A 26815-nucleotide genomic window follows, 5' to 3' on the forward strand; every position below is an offset into this window, starting at 1 on the left:
TGTTTCACATTATTATTAATGGTTTATCACATGACTATTTCCCATAATGTGACAAATCTGACCAAATTGGATATCAACAACTTGAATAAAAATAATATATATATATATATATATATATATATTATTCATCACCTAGTGACACATATTTAACCCAAGTACATGTGCAATATTTATCATGGCCTAGAGTACTGTGACTGCTATTAAACTATGTCACTTATATAACATGTGATTTACCACATGACTGAATAAATTATTTATTCACAAAAGGCACATAATACAATATTTTGCCTTGACAAACTTTGTCAATTTGATTTATTCTTATACGGTTGTACTTATACTGTCATTTATTGTTAGGAATTATTGAGCAACTAGATCCACTGATTAACATTGTTGCTGATTAAAGAAGTTTACCAACTTATAGACTGATGGGCCACATGCTCATGGTGATCTCTTGTCTGACCGGACACCCACTTACTCGGACATTCGCTTATTGGGACACCTATGTGCCTGGACCCAACTCGATGACCCTACAGATAGCCCCAACTCGATGACCCTACGTATGGCCCCGGCTCAAAGACCCGACTTGCGGACCCGATCCACAGATCCGACACATAGATCCAATATGCGAACCCGACAAGAGGACCCGAGTCATGTCGAGAATCAACTCATACTGAGTGCATGTCGACATAAAATAAATACTTGCAATAAGGAATACCACAAGCCGAGCCGCCTTGCAGCGAACATAGCCTCTAGCCGAGCCGCCTCGCAACAAGCATCGCCTCCAGCCGAGCAAACGCCTCGCCGCGAGCATAGCCTCTAGTCGAGCAGCCTCGCAACGAGCATAGCCTCCAGCCAAGCAGTCTCGTAACGTGTGATACCTCTAGCCGAGTATTGCTTTAGATTGAGTACTGGTTCAAGACATCTAGCCACTTCGGCTCGTACATGGATTGGATTTGAAGTCTCCAGCCAAAAGATTTTCTTAACTGAAGACTTGAGGGACTACTGTTGGTACCACACATATTGGGCCTCAGGCCTTGACACATTGGGCCTCAACATTTGGGCCTCATTACCCAACCCATAATTATGTAAAGGGAGAAGCCCCTTATTCTATAAAAGGGGACTCCTCCCCCCTCACAAATGATACTCGGTGAACCCAACAGAGGGCAATACCCTCACAAACACAACACTCTCTTTCTCTGGGGGACTCCCCCTCACCCTTGTAATCCATACATATAGTTAGAGAGAAATACAATCAATATTAGTATGGACGTAACCCAAACATTGAGGTGAACCACGATACATCTTGTGTTATTTACCTTCTTGCAGATTCACGGTCGGATTTACGCTGTTCTAAGACCCCTCCAGTTTTGTGCATCAACAAATATTATGTGCCTTTTCAAAGTAGTAGAGTTACACTATTGACTGTGAAAACAACAAAGTAACCTTATTTTTTAATGAGGATTCTCGTCGGATTCTCTTTGTAAGGATCCCGGGAATCTTCAAATCACATCCGTTTATTATATATTATGCAGTCAGAAATCATTGTAAATTTTTTTACTTAAAATTGAATATAAACAGTACCTGATGAAAATTGATCGCACGATGTACGATGAACGAATGTGATTGGAGGATTTCCAAGATCCTCACCAGATCCTTATAAAGAGGATCTGACGAGGATCTTATTTCCTTATTTTTCGCTCTTCTTGTCATCCCACAAGTTTTTTTTATAAGAGCAGTTCCAGCATGGGAACCTTCCCCCCAAGCTATTCACTATTTAATCCACCTAGTGAACAGTAACTGCCTTTTGCATCTCCACCACCCCTACACTTGAATAGCCTGGCAATAAGTAAATAAAATAATAGTATTTTTTGCAACTTGCTCACGTCACTCACGTCACTCCCTCTCTTTCCACTCATCTTTCTCACTTCTCTCCATTTTTTTTGAAGTTCCTCTCTCTCTCTAAGCTCTTGACACTCTCATTATCTCTAGAGCTCCGAGAGCTCTCACCCACATTCTTCTTCGAAAATTAAACAAATCAAACTCCAAAACCATGAAACCTTAATCTCTGGGACTAAAGGATCTTAGCTATACCGTTGCATGCATCATCAAACCATCATAGTGTAAACCACCATTGAAGCCGAGAGCTTCAAGATCTGAAACTCGAACACAAGTGAGGTTCTCTATGAAAATCTTGTTTCATTATGTCTTAATGTTGTTTGGGACAAGATTTGTGGTGTTTTTCTAGTTCGAAACCAGAGGTTTAACCCCTTGCAATTTCTCTGAAACCTTGCCCTGTTTTTGGTCACCTCATCGGAGCAAACTTCGGCAAGTTTGTGGGTTCTGAAGCTCTTGCTCAATTCGGCAAGGCGGTAGTGGTCACGAGGCTGAGGCATTAGGGAGAGTCGTCGTCGCCGCCGCCTATCCACCGTGAGACGACAACGTCGTTCAAGAACCATAAAGGTTGAGAGAGAGAGAAAGGGAAGTCTCGTCCACCACGTGGCTGACTTCGCCGTTGCCCTGACGTCAGCCCACGTCAGACTGCCTTCGGGCGCTTGGGCCGGCACAAATCAACGGGCCTGCTCGGGCTGTCTCGCCAGCCAACGCTGGGCTTCCTCCCTTGGACAATCAAGCCCTATTCCGCAGCCTGTCCCTCGAGCACGAGCTCCCATTGAGCTGCTCTAAGAGCAGTAACAAAAGAATATATAATTTCAAGTGATATTTTATACTAATTACACTAAAAAGAAGATTAAACTCACGATGACATGAGTTAAAGAAAAAGGCTCTAACAATCCACTATTTGCAGTAGTAAAAGATTGATTAAGGGTTCCATCTGGTTGAACATAAACTTAAGCATAATAAAATTATATTTAAGGTTAAACGTTGCTGCACTTCTTTCAATTGGATCAAGATCTCATTTCATTGGATTGAAATAATCAACCATAATAGTTTTTGGAAAATATTATTGTCACAACCAAAATTTATGTTAAGGTTTTAACTTAAACACATTAATGACGTTAAGTTTTTTGGTTTGGTCATGCTGGACTCGATTATTAGCATTTATAGTCGCAAGCTATTGCATGGACTTTTTGAGCTTTAAAACTTAATTCGGTTAGCACATTCCTTGTTTATAATAACTCACAACAGAGCCGGTCCTGAGATTTTAGGGACCATGTGCGAAAGTGAATTAGAGGCCCTCAAATTATGAATTTAATTTTTTTATTTATTTTCAATTTTCAGTTTTGCTTTCTATAAATTCTAATAGCACAAACAAATATAACAAATCAACTGACAAAAAGGTGAATTTTTTTTTATTAATTACTTAAGGGTCTAGCCACTTAGGGCTGGTTTGGTATTGCTGTGCTTTGAAAAAAAGTTGCTGTGAGAATAAGCGGCTGTGCTGTGAGAATAAGCGGATGTGAAATAAATCAGCAGAGTGTTTGGTAAACTTTTTTGTAAAAGTGCTTTTGGAAAAAAAAGTAGTCTAATAGTGGGTCTTTTTATTAAAGAAGCACTGTAGCTCCATGTGCTTTGAAAAAAAGCCAGTTTTCCAAAGCTGCAAATAGCAGCTTCAGCTTTTTCCTTTGATTTCAGCTTATTCTCACAGCAGCTTCCAAAATAAGCCCTTTTTTTTTCAGTTTACCAAACACCTAAAACCCTCACAGCTTTTTTTCATGGGTGCTTTTTTTTTAAGCACCTCACTCCCAAACTAGGTCTTAGTACTACAATCTAGTGGTATTCCTCTTCACTTATAAGTGAGAGGTATTTGGTTCGATTCTCATCAAAGACGAGTTTGAACTACATCATTGTTAGTCCATTGTGAGGCTAAGCCCACCCCTTCCCCTTAGCATAAATAATATCGTTTGTTAAAAAAAAAAAAAGACTTGAAGGTCCAGGGTAAAATTTTTATTTTAGTTTTGTGGAATTTTTATATTATTTTTATGGAAGTTTATGCATTTAATAATAATAATGTAAAAAATGATGGAGGCAAAGCCTCGCACCCATTCCCAAACAGATATAGAGAAACATAAGTACCACTTGTGCTAATAGTTGATTTTATAATTTTTTACACAGATTGATGTATATACGCATATTCATGTAAAATTGAAAACTCAGGGGCCCTTCCGATTTGGGGGCCCTATGCAGTGACACCACTTGCACACCCTCAGGGCCGCCCTGACTCACAATATCGTATGACATGTCTCAATATATGGTTCAACGCTTAATCTAGCAACAACATTAAAGTTCTTACTTTGTCAATAAACAACATTACAGTTCAACGCTTATTTCATTATGTGATACAAACGAATGAATTACAAGGAGTGCGACTCGGACTTGAGTGCATGGGACATGAACAAATTCACCCTATTCTTTGATGTGTGATTTAGTGGAACACGAACAAATCACTTTATTCTCTGGTGAATGTGACCATACTCACGTTTACAATTTGTTTTTGAGCTCCAGTTCCGAATCCTTTTCCCCGTAGAAATCCACTCTTACCAAATTAACTGATGAGTAGTGTGTGTCAGTCAAACATCATGAGTTCGGTCGTATGCTCCAACGAGTATTTGCCAAACACTATATTTATATTGGAATAAGACTTGGTTACTGAAATTTCAGGAGGTTCTGTTTACATCAAATTCCGGATGGACATGTTCATCCGAGATTGGCTGTAAGCAGGACTTCATGCTGAAATGTTCAGCAGCGAAGTAGCGTCCTTTATATTGTGGGTTCGCATTGCACATGTCCTGCTGACGTCTGCATTCCGTAGTTTACTGCTTTGACTCTGTCTCCACTCTCCATGGAAACAGCTTGAACTCAACTCAGAAATTGCTTTGCTAGGCGACAGAGCTGGGGTTTTCATTTTATACCTATATACTTCCTCGTAGTTATACATATTTACATTGAGGTCCTTGACAAGTTAATTTCATTACAATTTGATCTGCATCTTAATTGCTTTAAACGGCCTTGATTCCTCCAGGAAATCAAACAAAAATAACCATCATTATGACAACTTTAGTGTTGGGGATTAATTTGTTCGGCCACCAAATTAACATAATCATATGCAATGAGATAATTTGTCTGTTTAATTCTGAATAAGCTGAGATTATGCATTTTTTATGTGGGATTATTTTAGATCATTTAAAATGAGGGCCTAAATCCAACCCAAGCCAAACCAATCTAAGTCAATCAATCTTATTAGCATGCCTTTAGAGAATGTTATATAGTAAGGTCACGACGGGAATGTAGAATATCAAGTTATCCAGTTGTTAACTAATATCATGTTTGGTCCAATATGGGATTGACGGTTTTTTTAGTACATCGATATTTTACACTAAGGGAATGGAGAATTTGGTTAAACTACACAATTGACAACCTAATTTGGTATCGAATTTGCTATTCATGAAATTCGAACCTAAGACCTCTCACTTTTCAAGTGAAGAAGAATATCACCAGACTGTAATACTAAGTGACATATAGGATTGATGTTAAATAGCAAAAAACAATCCTAGTTTGATCCATCAAAAGCCCCCTTAGAGCATGATACATAATAAGACTTCAGTTCTTCGATGTCAAATTCGACGCATGATTTTGCTCTTTATGTTATGTAAAAAAAAACGCAACATCTAAGTAAAACTAATTAATACTTTTTTGACATGGGATTTATAAAATTTTAATTAATATGAATTCTAGATTTTAGTGCCAAATTGATTGTTTGGGAAATTGAAAATATGGACCCAATGCATTTAGATCAAGTGGAATGTCAGGTCAATTTATGAACAATGAAAGTTGGTGAACTACCTTGCAGACTTTATATTACAGAACAATGTAGTAGACTAGTACCCGATATAAACTATATACATATTCTATATAGTTATTTTCTTGCTGTATGTTTTCATTACTTTGCTAAGAATGTTGCTATATATAACGACGCCATTAGCATAAATTTTTTATTTTTTATTTTTGATAAAATTAACAAAAATGATGATGCTTCTAACTTGAGAAATGCTAAGAAGACTTTTTTAGAGTGGAATTTTATATGAACTTTCTATCACTTACAATTTAACGTTATTTCTTATGTCAATATTATAAAATATTTTGTTAAAAATATTAAGCATCAAAGGGTATGGAAAGCCAAATTTTCAAAAAGTCTCATTTATCTTCTAACTTTAGTTTTCAACAATAAAAGTTGATAATTATTTTTCTTAAAGATGTGACAGATAGATATAGGAATTTTTCATTGTGCGGTGCATGATTTTGGACATGTCGAGAAGGGAAAATGGCTTTAGTGACAATAGCCCTCGGCCACCATGTTGCGGCCATTCTCATGGACCATGTGTACAAAAACAAATTAATGCAAAATTCGTTTTTTTTTTTTTTTTTTTTTGAGAATTTGAAAATGATATATTTTTGAGGTGTTATATAACTATTTTTTTTTAGTTTTTACTGAAAGTTGAATGGTTCCGATCATAAAATTTTATTCATGAAGATATGTTATTAGTAAAGGGATGAAATTTGTGCATTTCCATGGAAGAATGCAAATATTATCATTTTCTTTACCCTAAGGGCATATAGTCAAATTAGAATTTAGAAGAATAAAAGAATAAAATCCTAGTGTTGTCAATTAGAATTTTATAAGACATTTTAAGAGCCCAAATCCACATGTAGTCAATATGATTTTAATGGACATTAAACAAGTGTATACATATCTAGGTGTATTAAAAATGTTGTGTAGATTTTGTGGAATTTCATTAAGTTGTGGATTCCATCTTTAATTTCTAGTCAAAAGCATTAAATACTTTGGTTTTTGTTTAAAAAAACAACACGACACTTTTTAAAATGAAAAAACTCAAATATAAAGATTAGTGCAAAGGTTGCTAGCATCTCTATACTTGAATTAGCATTCCATTAATTTCAATCTTGGGTTATGTCATATTCATTTGTATTGATTACTAAACCTGTTATAACAATTACATTAATATTCATCATTGGTCTAGTAATACTTCGTTATGCATGAATGTTAAAAGCTATCTCAAGTTGAGAAGTCTTAGGAAATTCTCTAAAAAATGAGACTCTTCATTAACTCTATGCCATCTAGCAGTTTAACGTTAATTTATGTGCTAATATTATAAAATATTGTGTCAAATATGAAGGTTGTAGAAAGTCCATAGAGAGTTCTACTTTTGAAAGAGTCTTCTTAAGTTCGAATCTCGTGGATAGTGAATTTGATACTAAATTAGGTTTCTCATTGTGTAGTTTTGCTAAACTCCTATTTTCCTTGGTGTAAATATATCGATGTACTAAAAAATAAAATAAAAATAACCGTTAACTGATAAGTAGATTTTATATTATATATTTTACCCTAATCTTAGTATATTTTGGTTAATATTTGGGAAGAATTTTGATGCTTTGAATTGAGTTTTCAATATAAGACTTTCGACTTCCTCTGAAGCAAAACAGGACCAAATGGATGAATTTTGGAGTAATTTCAGTTGGAGGACGTTCGTGAGTCACTTGGCGTGTTCGTATCAAAATTTAGAATTTTTCCACCAAGCGATTATTTTCTGGCAATAAAATAAAGGAGCGATGCGCAATGCTAGAAAATGACGTTTTTGGGTTTAAATTGCGTTTTTGGAGCCCAAGATGACTTCGGATGGGTTTGTGGCCTTCTGGAGAAGTGTTCAGAATATTCCAAACATTAAACCCAGCTATATTGGACCAGTTTTGGAGCAGCTTATGGGTCCACAACGTGGCTGTTCAGATTTTAGGCGAATTTTACCATTTAATTTAGGGTTATGTTTCCTATTTTATTTGATTATTATTTTTAGTTTCCTATTGGAAATAAAGGACCTGTTTTTAGGGTTTTGTGTGGGGGCTTAGCAGATTCATTGCTTGGCCGTCTACAGTTTTTCTCTACGCTTTATTTTATGCAATTTTGGAGATAGAGAGAATGACTAGGGTTCTTGGAGATTTTCTATTTGAAGGTGTTTTCAATTCTTTTGCTAAGGCAAAACCTTGAGCCTTAGCATGAATATGTGATTTTTATTTAATTGCTTATGATTGATTGCATGCATACTTTGAATTGTTAATTACCGGGATAAAAGCTATCTAATTGTTTTAATGCCTGATTACCATTAGGATCTTTAGAAAAGTAATTTGATGCAATTTTGGTCAGAAGGTTCCCTGAAATTGACGCTGGCTTCTTGTGATTAATAATTGTAATTTCACTTAGGATGAACACCACGTCTTAAGGGTTGCATGGTTTTTCAAAGGGTTTTCATAAAGCATAATGAGTTTTTCATGTTCATATTTGATCCGAACGTCCGGACGGGTTGCAAGTTAGATATACGTTCTATGTTAGAGGTTCCAAGTAGAATATAAATTAGGAAAACCTAACCTTCAAAGTGGCATGTGTAGATCATAAGTAATTGGTAAAAATTCATAAAATTGCTAGGTGATGGTGGAATCCTAGTGTTTTCTTAATTTGATTCTTCCAAAATTGTTTTCTTTTTCCCCGGTTCTAATATTGTAAATTGTTTATTTTAATTAATTAATTTCGTTTTTATTTTAAGTAGGTTATAAAATCAATCACCTCAATTTCTACTTTACAATAATTAATTGAAATTAGTTTGTTTCGAATTATTTAATAATCCTTGTGGAGAATAACCTTACGAGATCCATTTATACTACAATAACCTTGTGATTCTTGCAAGTATAATAAGAGTTTTTAGTCCGTTCACATGAGTAGTAAAATCTCTATCATTCTCCAAAAAAGAAAAAAAGAAAAAAACATTCTCTCTCTACATGGACCCAATCCCCAAAAGTGAAAATTGCAAATATCCCATATCATTAGGTTGTGTGTTTTTGTGTTCCTGTGTGCAGGAAAGGTCGTGATCTACCTCCTTGTGTCGGCAAGGCCACGATGTTCTGTCAAAATTTTAGTTGGAAAGGAGACTATTTGGTAGGGCACTTTCCAAAAGGCTCCCATGACTTCTCCATCTCCAGAACAAACACCAACCCCCTATTTCTCAACCCCAAAACAACCAGCACCATGATCAAACAACCCGATCAAGCAAAGACAACGAACAAGGCCTAAAACTGGTCTTGACTCACCCTTTTTCTTCTTTGAGAGTTTGCGGTTTTAGTTGTGTAGATAGAGCTCAGGGATAATCAGTCTTGAACTGATGACTTCCACACATCAAGGTGAAACTCTACGGCTGAGTTGTATACTTTTTCTTGCCTTAACTTGCCTTGCCCTCCATCGAGAAATAGAACTGACTAATCCTAAGGTTAATTTGAACAAAGAAGAAGATGAAGAAAGTGAGGGAGGCTTTGAAATTGCAGGGTGGAGCTTCCAAATGCCTTATTCAGTTGTTCGTCAAGTTCTCAGCAGTTTGTTTGTTACATTTATTAAACATATTGTATATAATTCTTCTATTTATTTGATTCTTATTCCTAGAGGTTTTGATAAGTTATCCCTTGCCCATTTCATTGAGCTTAGTGTTCTACTTTAAGAATAATAAACTTTTTGAGGCTTGATATTATGCTTAATCAGATAGATATGGTGGTTGATGATTCTTCTTTTTATTTTATTTTCATCCGATTCGATTATTGTGACTAACTTGGCAATTTTATATATCTCATCCCTATATGATATCAAAATATTTGTTTTGTAAAGATTAATCTTGTAAGGATGTTGTAACGCGGAGTTTATATCTCATCCATGTATGACATCTAAATATTTGCTTTGTAAAGATTAATCTTGTAAGGATATTGTAACGAGGAGTTCTGATGAAAAAAAATGAATGAGTTATTTTATTTTTTGGTGGTCTATTCAAGTGAAATCCTTTTTTTAGAAAATATATTCATGGATTGTTACGCGAAGTTCTGAACAAACAAAAATTATGAGTTATTTGTATTCTTGTGGAGCAATTCAAGCGAATTTGTTTGAAAAACTTATTCACTCATTGATAATTTTTATGGTATTTTATTTGTATTCAAGATGACGATTTTAGGGTTTAACGGTTAATTTAAAATGTACTATTTAGATTATCAATGTAATCAGCAGAAGCATAAAACAATGGAGTTCTTTTTTAGTTTACCTAAAAAAAAACCTATTTTAATTCGTAATAATAAGACCAATAATAATGTAATAATGTAATAATATAATATCGAACTTAACTAATTTCACATGACATTATGGTGGTTAGAGAGGCTGAAATACCTTTGTCAGTCTCTCGACCTTGAAAAGATGGACTGTCATGAAGCCACCAGTTGATATTTTTAAAAAAAAAAAGAAAAAGGAAACAATAGTGACCTATTTAAATTCGTAATTATGAGATAAATAATAATGTAATACAACAATATCGAACACAACGATAGATTCTAGAACTTTTTATTACACTATAGATAAGAGTCCTCTTATATTTGGATAATGATAGAGTCGCATGTGCACGCTACCTAATTAAATCTCTTCTTATCACCAACATATAATTTGCATGTGCACACTACCTAATTCAAATTTAAATCTCTTCTTATCACCAACACATAAATGAATAAAGATCATACAAAAATGGATTCATCAAGATAGCAAAGTCAACGAAATACTACTCAAAATTTAAACACCAACGTCATCGGACTCAAAACGTGACACGACAGCAGCGGCATTTGAAATTTCCACAAGGGTAAATCCGTCATTTGACTCTAGAAAAATACAGCGGGCAACCACCGCCTTTTTTTCCCCCCCCCCCGTAAATAAGTCCCCGAAACCATGGGCATTTGCGGCACGACACCGAGAACACAGGCGGGGGCCAAAGTGAAAAAGAAAAGTTTAATTGATGAAATAAAAATAATAAAAAGATTTTTTAATTTAAAAAAAAAAATACTCCGGACGCGAAAGGAGATTGAAATCGAGTTTAATAGGGATTTTGAGATCCGGAATGCCAGTCTCTCTTTCTCTCTCAAGGCTCTCTTTGTCCCTTATCGGCTCACGGTTCTCACTTTCTCGCCCCACAGGCAGATTTTCTCTAAGCAGCAACACAGAAGAAAGAAAGCGGGAGAAAGGCAGCCAAAACGACGACGGATAAGGTAGCAGCAGCAAACCCTAGCGGCGCCCTCGTCTTCCATGGCTCAGTAAACTCCTCCCTTCGCTTTGTCTCCTTCTCGATCTGGCTTCGAAACTCTAGGGCGGCAACCAACGGCCGAGGCTCGTGTGTGTGTTGTGTGCGGAAAGCCATAGATTCAGTGCGGTAGGGAGGGATTAGGGAGCTGTGCGGTGTTGTGTTTTTTGAGGGCGGCGAAAGGCGGAGACTTTGGCGGGCGGGCGGGCGTGCGGCCGAGGGAGATCTTGGGGGTGGCGTTTGGGGTTTAGAAATTAGGGTTGGAAGGTGTGTCTGCCCATGCGATTGGTTTGTTTTTGATGCCGCCAGAACCATTGCCTTGGGATCGGAAAGACTTCTTCAAGGAGAGGAAGCACGAGAGGTCGGAGTCCCTTGGCTCTGTGGCACGATGGAGGGACTCGCCCCATCATGCACCTCGCGACTTCAATCGTTGGGCTTCCGGCGATTTTCGCAGACCACCAGGTATTTGTGTGTTCTTTGTATTCAATAATCTCCCTTTTGCCTTTGTTTCTCTTCTGTATATCTCGAATTAAAATTATTGGCACCAGATATACGCACACACAAATTGCATTAATTTGGTGTTCTAGGGTTGTAGAATCGCTTTCTTGAGGGGGTGGGTTTGTTAGAACAAAAAACAATGATATGGGGATGGGGTTGCAAATTACTTGATCTTTAGCAGCATGTTCTTTCCATCAGTAAGCGGTTTTGGGTGTTTTTCTTATGTTACAGCTCAGTTAATTTCGTAGTTCTTTTACAAGTATTGTTTAGATCTGCGAAACTTGGAGATCTGCCAATGACAATATGCATTTTTTCTTTGATTTTTTGAAATATGGTTATTGCTTTTTTTTTTTTGGTACTGTTTGAAAATATACTTTGCTTGAGTGAATTATTTATCTTTGCCTTTCCGTTTAAATATTTTCTGAAGGTCATGGTAAGCAGGGTGGTTGGCACGTGTTCTCCGATGATTCTGGTCATGGGTATGGATCGTCTCGGTCAGGCGATAAGATGGTGGAAGATGAGAGCTTCCGGCCATCATTTTCACGCGGAGATGGAAGGTATGGCAGGAACAGTAGGGATAATAGAGGGCCACCTTATAGCCAGAGGGAAAGTAAAGGCTATTCTTGGGAAACCAGAAGTGGGTCTCCAAACATGCCCGGGAGGCCAAATCGTGTGAATAATGAACAGAGGTCGCAGGATGATATGCTGACATACTCATCTCATCAACAGTCTGACTTTGGAAGCACATGGGATCAGATTCAATTGAAAGACCAGCTTGATAAAATGGGTGGTTCCACTGGTTTAGGCTCTGGCCAGAAATGTGAGAGAGAGAACTCATTGGTCTCAATTGATTGGAAGCCTCTCAAATGGACGCGGTCTGGAAGCATGTCTTCTCGGGGTTCGGGTTTCAGCCATTCAAGTAGCTCAAAGAGCATGGGGCCCATTGATTCCAATGAAGCAAAGGTTGAGTCACAGCCGAAAACAGCCACTCCAGTGCAGTCTCCTTCGGGAGAAGCTACTAATTGTGTAACATCTGCTGCACCTTTAGAGGAAACAACTTCGAGGAAGAAGCCGCGCCTTGGATGGGGCGAGGGTTTGGCAAAGTATGAGAAAAAGAAAGTCGACGTCCCTGATGGTAGCATGAACAAAGATGCGGCTGTCTGTTCTGTTGGTAACACTGAACCAGCCCATTCTCTGAGTTCAAGCTTGCCTGATAAAAGCCCCCGAGTCACAGTTTTCTCAGATTGTGCATCTCCTGCAACTCCATCCTCTGTTGCTTGCAGTTCTTCTCCAGGTCTGTTGTTGCATCGTTACATTCTCATCACATGTTAACCCTATTTAAGTTTGTGACCTGACTTGGAAGTGGATTTTGACAAGATTTTTGTTTTTAAATATGTAGTGTCATGTTGGCATTATTGCTTATTTCTGAATGCAAGTCTAGTACCATTTAGTATGAGATTCAGATGATTTAGCTAGAAAGTTGGGCAGTGAATTCTCGCATATGAACATAGTAGATGAAGCTTATCATTATCAACCTTTTCGTTAATGGAATTGGTAGGGCTTGCGGTAGAAAATTGGAAAGTGTAAATTTAAATACTTTGAAAATTTTATAGATTTAAATACTTTTACTCACTAAATAGTTATACTAAATATTTTGAACTTCGTAGTTTTTCAGAGAATTACATTACATATTTTTCTGATGAAAAGTTCTGTGCTGGCTTGCCATGTTTATTTGTTCCGTACTGTTATGTTTCTCTCTACCTTAATCACATGTTCTATGCACAGAATTTTTTGTGATTATAGTTCATGTTGTTACAGGTGTGGAGGAGAAATCATTTTGCAAGGCAGTTAATGTTGAGAACGATACTAGAAACTTTTGTGGTTCCCCAGGTCCTATGTCTCAGATTCATCACGAGGGATTCTCATTCCAATTGGAAAAGTTGGATGGTAATTCTTTAGTTAACTTGGACTCATCAATACTTGAATTGCTTCAGTCTGATGATCCAAGTTCAGTGGATTCCAGTATCCTGAGGCCGACTGCATTGAACAAGTTGCTTATATGGAAAGGTGAAATTTCAAAGGTATTGGAGGTAACTGAGTCAGAAATTGATTCACTCGAAAACGAACTTAAGGCACTGAAATCTGATTCTGGGGGCAGCCGTCCCCATCCAGCAACATCTAGTTCTTTGCCTGTGGAGGAGAAGGATAAATCTTGCAAAGAACAGGTCACAAATTTGATCACTTGGCCTTCTCCATTGCAAATTCATTCTTCTGGGGACACTAATGTGCAGAAGATGTGTGTTGATAATGGTGACCAGATAGAATTTTGTGGTATTGTTAAGGATGAGGATATTGATAGTCCTGGAACAGCGACATCGAAATTTGTTGAATCATTACCTTTGGTTTCATCTGATATGACGAATAAAACTGGTGGTTCTGAGGATCGGGATCCAATCCAAACAACCAAAGGAGAAGAAATGTGCTTAGTGCCCAGCAGATATGCAGAAAAGACTGACCCATCTACTTGTGGTAATAGTAGCATGCTTTTGGATAGTGAGGTAGTTGCACCGGACTCTGGTGTAGTAGTAGATAAGTTATGCGATTCTATATTTTCTGCCAATAAAATATTTGCAAGTAGAGCATCTGACATATTTAGTAAGCTGTTACCAAAAGAGCATATTTCTGGAGTTAGTGTTTCCTCATCCTGGAAGAATGATTCATTGATCAAAGAGAAGTTTGCCAAGAGGAAGCGATGTTTAAGGTTTATGGAGAGAGTTATAACCTTAAAATTTAAAGCCTTTCAACACTTGTGGAAGGAAGACATGAGTGTGCTTTCCATGCGAAAATATCGTTCAAAATCTCACAAAAAATTTGAGTTAAGCTTGCGAGCAACTAATAATGGACATCAGAAGCATCGCTCTTCAATTCGATCACGATTTTCTACACCTGGTAAGAAATTCTATCTGTTTTTCTGTTTGTCTTTCATGAGTTTGGAAGAAAGTGATTGGTTTTATAAGCATGACGATATTCTTGTGTCTAAATAAGAAAAACTAATTAAAGCAGTTTTCATGATGGACAAGGTTTTGACGTGGCTCGACTTTTTTTTACAGACTTATTTCTTGTTTTATGTTTTCTGGTGCTGCTTGTGGCATTTGATTTATTTGAACATGGTTATAAATTTTTCTTATGCATGAGGAACTTTTTGTACACAGTTTGTAGTGAAAATAAGGAAGGAGGGCAGGATGTCTCTTTTAGTATCTTGGAGTGCTAATAAGTTAATAACAATTGCCTTTGAATCTAAACTGTTTTTTGTGATATTTTTGCCTTTTCCAATAGTAATCAGTATTTGTCTTTTCAGTAAGTTAGCAATTAACTTGTTCTGATTGATGCACCATGCTTGCCTATGAGGCGCTCGTGCTGACTCTGGTGCTACGGCTTTCATTATCTTTCCCTGTGTATTAGTAATGACTACATGGATGTGTTAGCTGTAGTGGTTACTTGGAGTTGTTTCGTTGCATGCTTTTTAGATATCTACTCATTGGTTATTTTATATTTGATCAACTATAGAAGTCTATGTGTAAATCTTTGAAAACAAATACATCTACTTTTGTGTTTTGGTGAAACATTTTTTAATCAGAAGTTTTTAATGATTTTTTTTTTTCAGCAGGAAGTCTGAGCCTGGTCCCTACTACAGAGATTATTAATTTCACTAACAAGTTGCTGTCAGATTCCCAAGTCAAGCCGTACAGGAACTCGTTGAAGATGCCAGCCTTAATCTTGGACAAGGAGGAGAAGTTGGCGACAAGATTTGTTTCTAGTAATGGTTTAGTTGAAGATCCCTGTGCTGTTGAGAAGGAAAGGGCTTTGATGAACCCATGGACGCCAGAAGAGAAAGAACTTTTCATCCAAAAGCTAACCACCTACGGGAAGGATTTCAGAAAAATTTCTTCCTTTCTTGATCACAAGACGACTGCTGACTGTGTGGAGTTTTATTACAAACACCACAAGTCTGATTGCTTTGTGAAAACAAAGAAGAAGCCTGATATGGCTAAGCAAGGAAAGTCTTCGGCTAATACCTACTTAATTTCAGATGGGAAAAAATGGAATCGTGAGATGGATGCTGCTTCCCTTGATATTTTGGGTGCTGCTTCAGCAATCGCAGCTCATGCTGATGGTGGTACAAGAAATCGACAAACGTATTCGAGGAGGTTAATTTTGGGAGGGTACAGGAATACTAATACGTCTCGTAGTGAGGATACCACTGTTGAAAGGTCCTGCAGTCTTGATACTATTGGCAACGAAAGAGAAACAGCTGCTGCTGATGTTTTAGCAGGTATATGTGGCTCAATGTCATCTGAGGCGGTGAGTTCTTGCATCACTAGTTCCATTGATCCTGGTGAGTCTTATCTGGAATGGAAGTGCCAGAAAGGGGATTCGGTAGTAAGGCGACCTTTGACACCTGATGTTATGCAGAATGTGGATGATGAGACTTGCTCAGATGAAAGTTGTGGAGAAATGGATCCTTCTGACTGGACAGACGAGGAGAAGTCTAGATTTATTCAGGCAGTGTCATCCTATGGAAAGGATTTTGCTATGATCTCGCGATGCATTAGATCGAGGTCTCAGCATCAATGCAAGGTTTTCTTTAGCAAGGCTCGGAAGTGCCTTGGGCTTGATTTTGTACATCCTGGGCCCGGAAATGGAACATCTGTTGGTGATGATGCTAATGGAGGTGGGAGTGACACTGAAGATGCCTGTGTTCTGGAAACTGGTTCAGGTATTTCCAGTGACAAGTCAGGATGTAACATGAACGAGGATGTGCCGCCGTCTGTCACAAACATGAATGCTGATGAAGCTGATCCTGCGGAGACCATGAAATTGCAAACAAGCCCACCCAGACCGGAGGAAAACAATGTGATGGGAGAAGTAGATCATGGAGATGGTAAGCCTCTCAAATCTCTGGCTTCTGATGCATTCCAGGCTGTGGATAAGCCTAAGCTAGTTTTTGATGGCGACACTGATATCATGGATTTCGATGCTATGGGAGGTAATGCAACTGAAAACAAAATTTTGGTTGCAGAATCACGACCTGTTGGTGAGGGAATCAACTCTGACCCACCTAATCCTGAATGTATGGTTGGGGAAAAATTGGTCGGTCAAATTTCTTCTGATCGATTTGGAAAGAAACTGGAGGGGAGCGATGAAAGAAGCAATAGAGATCCAAGCGGATGCTGCTTACCAGCCTCAGCACACAATTCATGTGGCAATACTTCTGATGTGGCTGCTGATGGTTCTTGTTCAGGTCCTGGCCTTAACCCTGAGTGCCCATGTCAAGTTTCTGTAGAGCTGAATTCTGTGCAAAACCCTTCTGTCATCTCGTTGACACATGAGAATGCTCCTGCTACTGCAGTTTCTGTGCCACAAGATTCTGCTGTCATTGAATGCGAGAAATCCCTCAGCCAAGATAGGTTGTCATCAACCCTGGATCTGCGGGAGGGATCTGTTGGTAGAGATGAGAGTGGCAAGCACTTGTCAGGTCTTCTAGGACATGCAAACGTCGAACCTTTGCAAGTTCTCAGAGGCTATCCATTGCAAATGGTACCCAAGAAAGAGACGAATGGGGATGTAAGTTGTGGTAATTTATCTGAAGTTAAGCCAGACAGAAATATCAATGGGCATTATATGACACAAGATGACTTCCTTCAATTTGGGAATTCCAAGCCCCAATGTTCTCGTGTTGATTGTCCTCCTCTGCCCCTAAAGGTAGAAAAACCAGGTGACGCACGAAAAGCCCATTCATGGAGCTCGACAGATTCGGATAAACCAAGCAGGAATGGTGATGTGAAACTGTTTGGTAAGATACTCAGCAACCCGTCATCTTTGTCCAAGTCAAATGGCAGCATCCATGAGAATGAAGAAGAGGGAGCTCATAACCAAAAGTTAAGCAGCAAGTCGTCTAACTTAAATCTCACCGGGCATCACAGTGCTGACGGGAATTCTCCCCTCCTGAAGTTTGATTGTAGTAGTTATCTGGGCCTTGAGAATGTTCCCAGTAGGAGTTACGGCGGGTTTTGGGAAGGGAATAAAGTGCAAGCTGGTAATTCATCGTTTCCTGACTCAGCTATCTTGCTGGCCAAGTACCCTGCAGCGTTTAGCAATTTTCCTACGTCCTCTTCCCAAATGGAACAGCAGCCACTGCAGGCGGTTGTGAAGACCAACGATCGAAGTATGAATGGCGTATCAGTTTTTCGTGGCGAGATCAATGGTAGCAATGGAGTTGCTGATTATCCGGTGTTTAGTAGAGGCCAGGACGGTGGTAACAAAGTGCAGCCATTTACAGTAGATGTGAAGCAGCAGCAGCGGCAAGACGTGTTGGACATTCCAAGACGAAATGGGTTTGATGCAATTTCGAGCATACAGCAGCAAGGAAGGGGGAGTGTTGGGATGAATGTAGTAGGGAGGGGAGGGATCCTCGTAGGGGGTCCGTGTACGGTGGTATCAGATCCCGTGGCTGCCATTAGAATGCACTACGCGAAAACTGAACAGTATGGGGGGCCGGCGGGGAGCATATTCCGGAAGGAAGAGTCGTGGAGAGGAGGGAAGGGGGATATAGGCAGGTAGTAGATGGTTGCAGAGGGGGCCTGGCCTGGCCTGGCCAGGCCATTGGCGCTCCCGCAGCGGCAAATTGTTTATTTGCTGCGCCCTGTATAATAGTTTTTGGTTGGTGTTGGTTAAGTGCAGTCAGTGACGTGCTAGGGCAAAAATGGACTCTTAAAAGGTCCCCGTCGTTTTTTTTTTTGGGTTGGGTAAAATGCTTTTGTTTTTTAAATTTGTTAGGTGCTTGTAATATTGCAGCAGGAGCAGCTTTGTATTTTGTTGTATTTTAATTTTTATGGGAAAATACAAAAATAAACTGCAAAAGTTGGGAAGGCGGGCGGGGATGGATGGAGAAATATTTATTTCAGGTTTGCGAGCTCTGGATCCACCTGATCTGACGTCGTTTTGTCTCATGGTAGCTTCTAGTTCTGGTAAAACTCATGTTTGCCAGTCTAACATCTCATCATTTGTTTGTCATTGATTTAGGTGAAAGTAAAACTCTAGCAAAATACATTTTACATTTGAATGTGTGTAACTTCCTAGTCCTTTTGATCGGCCGATATTATTTGTGCGGATGCGTAAGTTGTTCGGGTTTACCGCGAGTAAGTTGTTCGGTTTCTTGTTGCGTCCGAAGAATTGGTGGAAGTGGTGCTATAACTTTGATTACCTGCCAAAAAACATCATCATTGATTTGAGACGGAGTGCTAATAGGTCATCTTATATAGCAATTACAGCAACATTTTACCTCATTGGATGCGGGGTGAGAGAGAGTGACTTGATGAGCATGCAAGTTGTAGCCACAGTCACCAGGAACGGGATTTGTAGGCCTCTTAAACCCTCTGCGCACACAAATGTGATTACATTTCGACAATCATGGACGACGGAATTACATTTGAATGCTTTTGGATTTATATTACACTGACTGCATACCCATCATCGGCAAAACTTTCATCGACCAAGTCGAAATCTGAGCACTTTGGTTGTCCACCAGGAACATAAAGAGGATCTCCTGTATATAGACAGGCAAATTAACGGCTCCTTATTGCCTAAAAACAAATATTTTGTTAAGCATTCAACTAGTCCAACCAAATGGGGAATCTGAGGTTTCTCAAACCCATGCCCTCCAACAACCAGATTCTCATAACATGTTGGACACAGCCTAATCCCAAACTTAAGGTCCAATAGCGATCAAGCCAATAGCCCCCGTAGACTGGGAGGGCCACATGGACTATGATTAGCTTCGATAAAAGACTTACCTAACAATGGATGTCCTATGTAAGAAAGATGGATGCGAATTTGGTGTGGCCTTCCTGACTGAATCTCAACCTGTTAAAGTATCAGTGTACTATTGTAAGTTGCTTTCAATTCCAAAAACAACAAACACAACCTGATTTTCGTGTCCATTGTCAATGTCCTATGTCTTATTGTTGTCATCATAGTAATATACTGGCTTTTGAAAAGCACTATGCTAAAATGGCGGAGTTAAGCCAGAATATCATCCATGGAAGTAAAATAGATAGATACTACTAAAGGCTATATATTATTTCTGAAGGTTGAAGTGGTAAAATCAGGGGTACCTGGACTAGCGTTTGGTTTTTATGAATCTCTCTCTCAAGAACTTCAACTTTACTCAGAGCTGGCTTTCCTGGTTAAGATAAAATAAAATAACAAAAAGAGATAAGCATGGTGGGTTAGAATAAGATTGTTTTATGAATCTAACACACTGCATCCTGAGATGAGGTGATTAAGCACTAAGAGAAAAGGTGAATGGTGCAAGTTAACACACACGACTTAAAGATTGCAATCATCTTTCCAAATCATGGTGTATTGGAGGGAGCTTACAGGAAACACAAAATTATTCAACACATTCGTTAATGCAAATAAACCTGTAGGAGAAGCAACATACAGCCCTTTAGCCACACCAGGATATCGCACCATTCCAATTGGCTGCTTTACAATCACCTATAGAAATTTTCACATCTATCATACACTCTATTTGCATGAATAGTAGCAATATATAAAGTTGAAAAGACGGCATCAAGAAAAATTAGAAAGGAAGGCTTGCTAGACTCAAGAAATCATCGGTTTGAGTTGAGATAAGGTATGGAAACAGTGGATGTTGATGTTTTGTTTGAGATATTAAACCTTATTCATGCACAAACAGACAGTAGTTAGAGTTGCACACACTTCAGTAGTACTTCAAAAGGATGTTACCTTATCCTCACAAACTATCCCAGTCACTAGTGCCCGGTAAATCTTTGATATTTTCCTCTCTGTACGAGGCTCCATGTCAGCATTACTGTCAATCACATTGTCAAATTCATAAAGATTATAACCAAACTGTAGGAATCTTAAGTTTTTTCATTCAAAAATGAGAAGCCAAAATAAGATGCGAGCAAGATGGAATAGGCGATTTCTCTAACCTGCCATCTCCAATATTAGATGTCCCGTCAGCTAAGTATGCTGCAAGCTGAGTTTTGGCATGCTTTGTCTTTGCACAGAGTAATATTCCTAGAACCATATGAGACCAGTCAACCAGAAGAATATTAAGAAGTATAACCATTCTTGTGGTAACTATGACAATGAACAGATTTGTGAGAATAACACGTAGAACTGGAAAGGAGCAATAAATTGAGGAAAAAGGTTTTCGTTATGTGTAGATGTTATCTAGTGAGAAACATAGTAAGCAGCATTAAGTTATCCATCTTTACAACTAGGTTCCGAAATTTGACAATCTTTCTGCAATAAGTAAATCCAAATGACATACCATGTGGATTAACAACATACAGGAAGCTTCTTGAGACAATGTGATATATAAAACCATGTTTTTCAATTCTATGTTTTACTACACATTAATCGTTAATAATGAAAATTCCAAGGCCATAATGAGCTGGGTAGGAAGCTTAACTCAAGTAATTAGATAGAACATACATTCAAATCATCTCATGTCCACAGTCATGTATAAGAAAACTTAGCCACTTTGATTGAAAAGAAAGAAGAATACAGGGGACTTCATCAATTAATTCAGCATTGGACTTCATGGGATACCTGAAGTGCCTCTTCCTAAGCGATGGACAGGAACAGGATGTGGTTGTTGGCACGATAAGGGAGAAATCTTCTGTGTTGCCCGCCATAGAAGCTGTGTGAGAACTGTTCGTTGCTGGAAAAGACCTTGAGGTAAAACTTGCAGCCCAGAAGGCTTATTTAGAGCAATCTGAATTCAAAATTAAAACTTCACATCAAGAAGAGTAACCACCAAAATGGAGAAAACAAACAACAGTTAACAGATTCTTTGCAGAGAAACCATAGATAATTTCCAAGGCGTCTTTTGGTTGCTATTTGATAACAAAATTTCTCATGAAAAAACCTCAATCTGTTTCAAAGAATCAAGGGAAAAAAGAACCCTAAGCTCATTTAGCTCTTAAGGGAGGGTAGGGCAACGGATCCTCATTTAAGCTGACCAACGCTCAACTTTTACAAACCAAACTGACTTCGAATATTATTCTTGCACAAAACTGAACCGAAGACCAACTTCACCCCACTCCTTTCCACCCAAGACAATTCTTAGGTGGGAAGTATTTCGTAATATTGTACTTACTTATGTTTCAAATAAAATCTCCAAAATCAACTATAATTACATTTCGAACAAACAAAAGACCATTTGATGCATTTGGTATAATGGTTTTATATTTTCCACGAGTTTAAGTAGCTAATAATACCAGTAAGAAAAACAACATGCACATAAGTACTACAACATGAGTTAATCAACACAGTATTAGAAACCTTAAATGTACATAAGTTCAAGTGTTTAACATCACTAATCTTGATGGGAATGAAGCAACAACGCAACGAAGATAGAAGATAGGACATGAGATATACAAATCGATGAGTAACCACTATGAGAAATTTACCATATCATCATCCTCATACAGAACCTCGAGCAAGTATGGTGCATCGGGCTCTCTCCACGGAAGTCTATGATATGCCAATTTCGAACCAACCCTAAACAAATTGATCATCTTGTTACAGAAACAAAACATAACAATCTTCTATATGCATGAGAGCAAGCATATCATAAAAGCGAAAAATGACACCACGAAACAAAGAACCACCTGAGGATCGTATCGGGATCTCTAACAACTTCGCCATCAACTGTTATCTGCAGAAAAACAGCAACAAGCAATGCTGAGAATTTAACACGCATATATTCACATTTTCCATAACAAACCTTTTCATGATTTCGATGTTCGAACCTGTCCGCTCCGAATTCTCTGCAACCAACTGCTCAATTATCAGTACAAAGTTTTCATCAGTTCTTCAAATTAAACATATTTTTTATTGCTTAAAATGCAAAAATAAATCAGTAAATAAATCAAATTAATTTAAATTGTTGGAATGCAATTTGGTATAGTAAATAAATCAAATTAATTTAAATTGTTGGAATGCAATTTGGTATAAGCTGATTACCCTTGCAATGGAGCTGAATTATTGTACTTGCTAGAGTAGAACTCGATCAGTGTCAGTTCTGTATTGCACACCAACAATCGGAGTCAAATTCGGACAAGTTAAAATCGAAGAAAGCATCGACAGTCGAGTTCTAGCGCATGGAGTCTGTTTGGCTGCCGAGAAAATGCAGGAAAGAAACAGAAATAGTAGAAAAAAAACAGTATCGAAGAAAGCATCGACAGTCGAGTTCTAGCGCATGGAGTCTGTTTGGCTGCCGAGAAAATGCAGGAAAGAAACAGAAATAGTAGAAAAAAAACAGTATCTTCCTAGGGAGATTTAAAAGAGAGGGAAAGAAAGAGAGTACCGGAATCGGGGGTTCGAACGACGTCGTTGTAGAACAATCCGTCGTTGAGATCGGGCCACGGCAATCCAAACGTCTGAGGCTGACATGCTCGCGAGGAGCTAGACATTTGTATGTGTCCTTTCAATTTTCAACCGAGAAAGAGAGCGACCTTCGGTGAAGAAAGGCGGCTGCTGCCTTTATCCGGCGTCGTTGAAGGACCGGTGTCCGATTCCCAAATAACATGTGTCCGAAACATAAAAATAAGAGCGTGAATAGCACTACTATTTTTGAATTGAAAAGTTCAATGATTTTTAGGGATTATTATAAGTCTTTGGATTTTGAGATTTGTATAAGTTGAGCAAGTTAGCCTAGGTTACGAGCACTCGTATAAAATTGGGACGCTACAATGTCAGGGTCTTAAATTAAATCACGTAATGCTACATCAGAGTTAAAACTACATGGTGTACATAACTAACTTCTCTAGTAAGTTACCAAAACTCCTGAGGATGTAGCAAGCATCAATGCTTAAGATACGTATCTAATAGAATTTGAGATATGCTCAAGCCGTTATTTTAAATTTTGTTAAAAACGCTGCAATTCACAGCCTGTAACCCGTACTTAAACAACTAAAACACAACGCAAAATGAAAAATTTCTACGCCCGTGTCGAAAATATTATATTTAAATAAAAGCAAAGTACTTTATTTTTTAAACACCTTGTACAACTAGTACACCTCTGGATACAGGTCATAGTCAAATACATAAAACTTGGAAGGAAAGGAAACAACTTATAAAAATCGTCATTCGAATTATACATTTATTCTTCTCTCAAGTCTTCAGAGAACTTGGACAGTGTTTGGAGTCACAAACCAAACAGAGAATTATACTCCGTCAAATACATAGAAACGATGGAACGGATCGATCAGTGCCCATCGAAATACAAACAAATCATTAGAACACATCTGCGGATGACGAAGGACGCGCCACCTTAAGGGAAACTGAATTCCACTCCTCAATCGCATTGCAGTGGCCGGTTTTTGCTTGGAGCACCTGTAGCTCGCTTGTCTGTGTTGTCGCACCACCAGCAGAGGTTTCAGTTTTCGCTTGGAGCACCTGTAGCTCGCTTGTCTGCGTTGTCACAACACCAGCGGAGGTTTCAGTCAGAGGTGAACTTTTCGAAGCCACTGCCTTCAGACGGTACCGTTCTGCTCTGGAGCCAATGACCTGTCCAAGTACTGATGCGGCAATGGTGAACGCCATGGCTGATTTAGGCATCAGCACAGACTTCCGAAGTAAGGCTATGAATGGGACAGCCGCATGCACAGCGGCGAACCAAGATAGTGAGAATTTCTTGGTGTGCTCTCTCCATATCCCTAAAGGAACATTGGCTGCCATGCCCATCGCTCCAATCACAAGTACTTTTGCAGGAAGGGGTTGCGGGCGGAGGTTCTTTGCAAATGCAGTTCGCGACAGGGCTGCTCGGGCTGCAACTATTGCTGGCGGGCACTTGATTTTCATGCCTGGAGGGGGCTGAAAAGCCTTTGCGACTAGTGGAATGACACCACTAACAGCACGGTAAGACTTTGCGATCGGACAGTTTCCAGATTGTAGCCACTCATTGCCCACTGCCTCGTGATTAGAATTTCCTCCCTGAAACATCAAATTCCACACATAATTAGAAACTTGTTCAATGATATGAAGTACAAAAATCAAGAAAACCACAAGCAGTTTCAATTACTTAAGACGCTGGGAAATTAGTAGTCCAAAGCAGCAATCAATTTACCTTTGACGTAGAATCTTTTTTCGAGGAATTAGATTTCTTTTGCTGGTTCTTCCATTTCTTATGGAATGCATCGAAACTGAATGGCCCTCCAGCACCAAAGGATGAGAGACTGATCGTAGCTGCCTTTGCAGCTAATGGATTGAACATGGGTGGGGCTCGTTGAGGCTCAACTATGTCAGAATGCACATATGATTTTCCAGAAAGCGGGACAACTCCGTCACTCCCATGGAAAAGCCGAAATGCCATGTCAAAATTGGGACCATCTTCAAAAATTGGACCTTTGGCTCCACGTCCCTGAACATGAAAAGAAGCAAAGTAGTGTCAGGAAAATGCCGCAATTTCAATCAAGTCTAGTACAAGGCAACAATAGTAGATTCAAAACACAAAAGGATAACTTACAGGTACTGGGAACGCCAAGGATGAGGCGAAGGAAAAATTGGTGGGCTCATTGATGTTTCTCAAAAATGGGCATTTGAGAATGTCTAGCTCAGACGGCACACAATCGTCACTTGGAGCTTTGAAATTGAAAAAGGAATCCATCTCCAACGCTGAGAAAATTAACCTGCGCACCGAGGAACAACGAATATCAGTAACTCAGCCATAAAACCATGAGCAAGAAAACACATACACCCAAAATATCAAAATGTCTGAAATCAGACCGATGCTCTCTTGCTAAAAAGAAAATCAAACCGGGTTGAGCCGAACGATTAAGAATCATCGAAAGCATCAGTTGTTGCAAAGTAACCCATTCTCAAATTAAAGATTTCTTAAAATTCTAGATCAACCTACAGCCAAAACACATAGATTATACTCTCAGACACCAAGAAATTCAAGAAACTTGTCATCAAAATTACTATCTTGATTAAATCCCAAAATATCATTAATGTAATTAATAATTTAATCAGCTATTAAAACACTTAAAAAGCCCATTAATCTAGATCGTTCAAAAACTCAACAAACCCGAAATTCTCAAGATTCAATTCCCCCCCCCCCTCCAAAAAAAGACCCAGAAATCGAGCATCGACCTAATCGACTCATTACCCAACTCATTCCAAAACCCAGAATTCCAAGAATCCACCAAAAGATGTTCTAGCACAAATTCATGCAAGATTACGAACCCAACATACATTAAAACAAAGAAATGCAGAAACTTGAGAGAATTACAATCAGGATTCGCAACGGCGGAAATTAGAACCCAGAAAATTACGCAGAATTACAAGAAGCCAAAAGCGAAAAGAGAGAAATCGTACCTTGAGAGAGGTTTTGCGAAGGGGCAAAAATTCGATGACAGCGAGAAAGCTTGAGAGAGAGAGGATGGCGAAGAAGGCAATGAGGAAAGGTATCGCTGTGTTAGGTGGAACCGAATTATTGACCTTCGTTTTGGGTTGTAGAGAGAGAAAGTTCTAGAGAGAGAGAGAGTGCTTGGGAGAGGGGGGGGGCGAGATTAAGAAGACGACGTCGTGGTGACCACACGCTTTTTACTTTGAGTCTTTGGGAGCTATCGAAATTAAAATCTAATTAGGTTTAGGAATGCGATTAGGGAAGGGATTTAGGAACGGAGTGGGCCTTGCCGTCCAAGATCTGGCGTGGTGATTTGTTGAACGTTTCCAATTGGTACGGGGCCCGCCGGGGTCCAAGTCGTGTGTGTGCACCACGTGCTTTACTGATTTGTATTTTTTTTTTGTGGTGGGTTTTATTTATTATTTTTTGTCGTCGAGATTAATTATTTTCTACCACTTAGTAGTTGATTTGGTAGTTTAGCTTTTATAAATTCACATGAAGGACAAATATTATTAAAAGCAAATTAGTTGTCCTCCTTTGTTGATTATTTTTAGTGAGAAATAATTTAAAGTCAAACAATATAACTTATTTCACTTACTACTGTTAATGTTATGTGAAATATGAATTAACGACGTATTAATAGAATCAAGTTGATAATAAATTTAGTCTCATGGTTAGAAAATTTAAACTACATATTAATACAATAAAGTTTGTCCAAAAGAAAAAACTAATAAAATTACTATTATACCCT

The 26815-nt window shown here is 38.6% G+C and overlaps 3 protein-coding genes across 10 annotated transcripts; 1 reads left to right on the forward strand and 2 right to left on the reverse strand.

Moving 5' to 3' along the window:
* The first annotated feature begins 10906 nt into the window (after positions 1-10906).
* LOC103444807 (uncharacterized) lies at positions 10907-18747 on the forward strand. 4 transcript variants are annotated; one of them, XM_008383749.4, is made up of 5 exons: positions 10935-11579; positions 12043-12909; positions 13434-14564; positions 15280-16557; positions 16696-18747. In XM_008383749.4, the coding sequence occupies exons 1-5, from the start codon at positions 11417-11419 to the stop codon at positions 18234-18236; spliced, it is 4980 nt and encodes a 1659-aa protein (XP_008381971.3). In that variant the 5' UTR covers positions 10935-11416; the 3' UTR covers positions 18237-18747. The 4 variants fall into 4 exon arrangements, with proteins under 4 accessions (XP_008381969.3, XP_008381971.3, XP_070680959.1 ...); XM_070824858.1 differs by having other exon boundaries at positions 15283-16557; XM_008383747.4 differs by having other exon boundaries at positions 10907-11579; positions 15280-18747.
* On the reverse strand, positions 18656-23285 carry LOC103444808 (RNA pseudouridine synthase 5). 3 transcript variants are annotated; one of them, XM_008383750.4, is made up of 14 exons: positions 23023-23285; positions 22680-22737; positions 22466-22493; positions 22325-22371; positions 22124-22214; positions 21261-21426; positions 20636-20723; positions 20427-20511; positions 20099-20174; positions 19790-19857; positions 19469-19538; positions 19143-19221; positions 18958-19051; positions 18656-18879 (listed from the first exon to the last, which is right to left on the reverse strand). In XM_008383750.4, the coding sequence occupies exons 1-14, from the start codon at positions 23126-23128 to the stop codon at positions 18775-18777; spliced, it is 1161 nt and encodes a 386-aa protein (XP_008381972.3). In that variant the 5' UTR covers positions 23129-23285; the 3' UTR covers positions 18656-18774. The 3 variants fall into 3 exon arrangements, with proteins under 3 accessions (XP_008381972.3, XP_028961662.2, XP_028961661.2); XM_029105829.2 differs by having other exon boundaries at positions 21261-21330; positions 23023-23258; XM_029105828.2 differs by having other exon boundaries at positions 21261-21372; positions 23023-23258.
* A 390-nt stretch (positions 23286-23675) lies between these two features.
* Positions 23676-26432, reverse strand: LOC103444809 (uncharacterized). 3 transcript variants are annotated; one of them, XM_070824860.1, is made up of 5 exons: positions 26034-26432; positions 25443-25568; positions 25183-25345; positions 24784-25077; positions 23676-24650 (listed from the first exon to the last, which is right to left on the reverse strand). In XM_070824860.1, exons 2-5 carry the CDS (start codon positions 25508-25510, stop codon positions 23952-23954), a joined length of 1224 nt encoding a protein of 407 aa, XP_070680961.1. In that variant the 5' UTR covers positions 25511-25568; positions 26034-26432; the 3' UTR covers positions 23676-23951. The 3 variants fall into 3 exon arrangements, with proteins under 3 accessions (XP_070680961.1, XP_070680963.1, XP_070680962.1); XM_070824862.1 differs by having other exon boundaries at positions 25474-25568; positions 26034-26164; XM_070824861.1 differs by lacking the exon at positions 25443-25568 and having other exon boundaries at positions 26034-26354.
* Between the last annotated feature and the right edge of the window lie 383 nt (positions 26433-26815).

This window comes from Malus domestica, chromosome 07, assembly GCF_042453785.1.
Source record: "Malus domestica chromosome 07, GDT2T_hap1".
Taxonomy (NCBI): domain Eukaryota; kingdom Viridiplantae; phylum Streptophyta; class Magnoliopsida; order Rosales; family Rosaceae; genus Malus; species Malus domestica.

Coding starts and splice junctions, on each gene's coding strand:
- LOC103444807 (XM_008383747.4), top strand. CDS start 11,417: ATGCCGCCAGAACCATTGCCTTGGGATCGGAAAGACTTCTTCAAGGAG. Junction 12,910..13,433: donor TGCTTGCAGTTCTTCTCCAG/GTCTGTTGTTGC, acceptor ATGTTGTTACAG/GTGTGGAGGAGAAATCATTT. Junction 14,565..15,279: donor ATCACGATTTTCTACACCTG/GTAAGAAATTCT, acceptor TTTTTTTTTCAG/CAGGAAGTCTGAGCCTGGTC.
- LOC103444808 (XM_008383750.4), bottom strand. CDS start 23,128: ATGTCTAGCTCCTCGCGAGCATGTCAGCCTCAGACGTTTGGATTGCCG. Junction 19,858..20,098: donor GTATGTTGCTTCTCCTACAG/GTTTATTTGCAT, acceptor TATCTTAACCAG/GAAAGCCAGCTCTGAGTAAA. Junction 19,052..19,142: donor GAAAGTTTTGCCGATGATGG/GTATGCAGTCAG, acceptor TTGTGTGCGCAG/AGGGTTTAAGAGGCCTACAA.
- LOC103444809 (XM_070824860.1), bottom strand. CDS start 25,510: ATGCTTTCGATGATTCTTAATCGTTCGGCTCAACCCGGTTTGATTTTC. Junction 25,346..25,442: donor TTTTTAGCAAGAGAGCATCG/GTCTGATTTCAG, acceptor CTCGGTGCGCAG/GTTAATTTTCTCAGCGTTGG. Junction 24,651..24,783: donor AAAAAGATTCTACGTCAAAG/GTAAATTGATTG, acceptor TTGATGTTTCAG/GGAGGAAATTCTAATCACGA.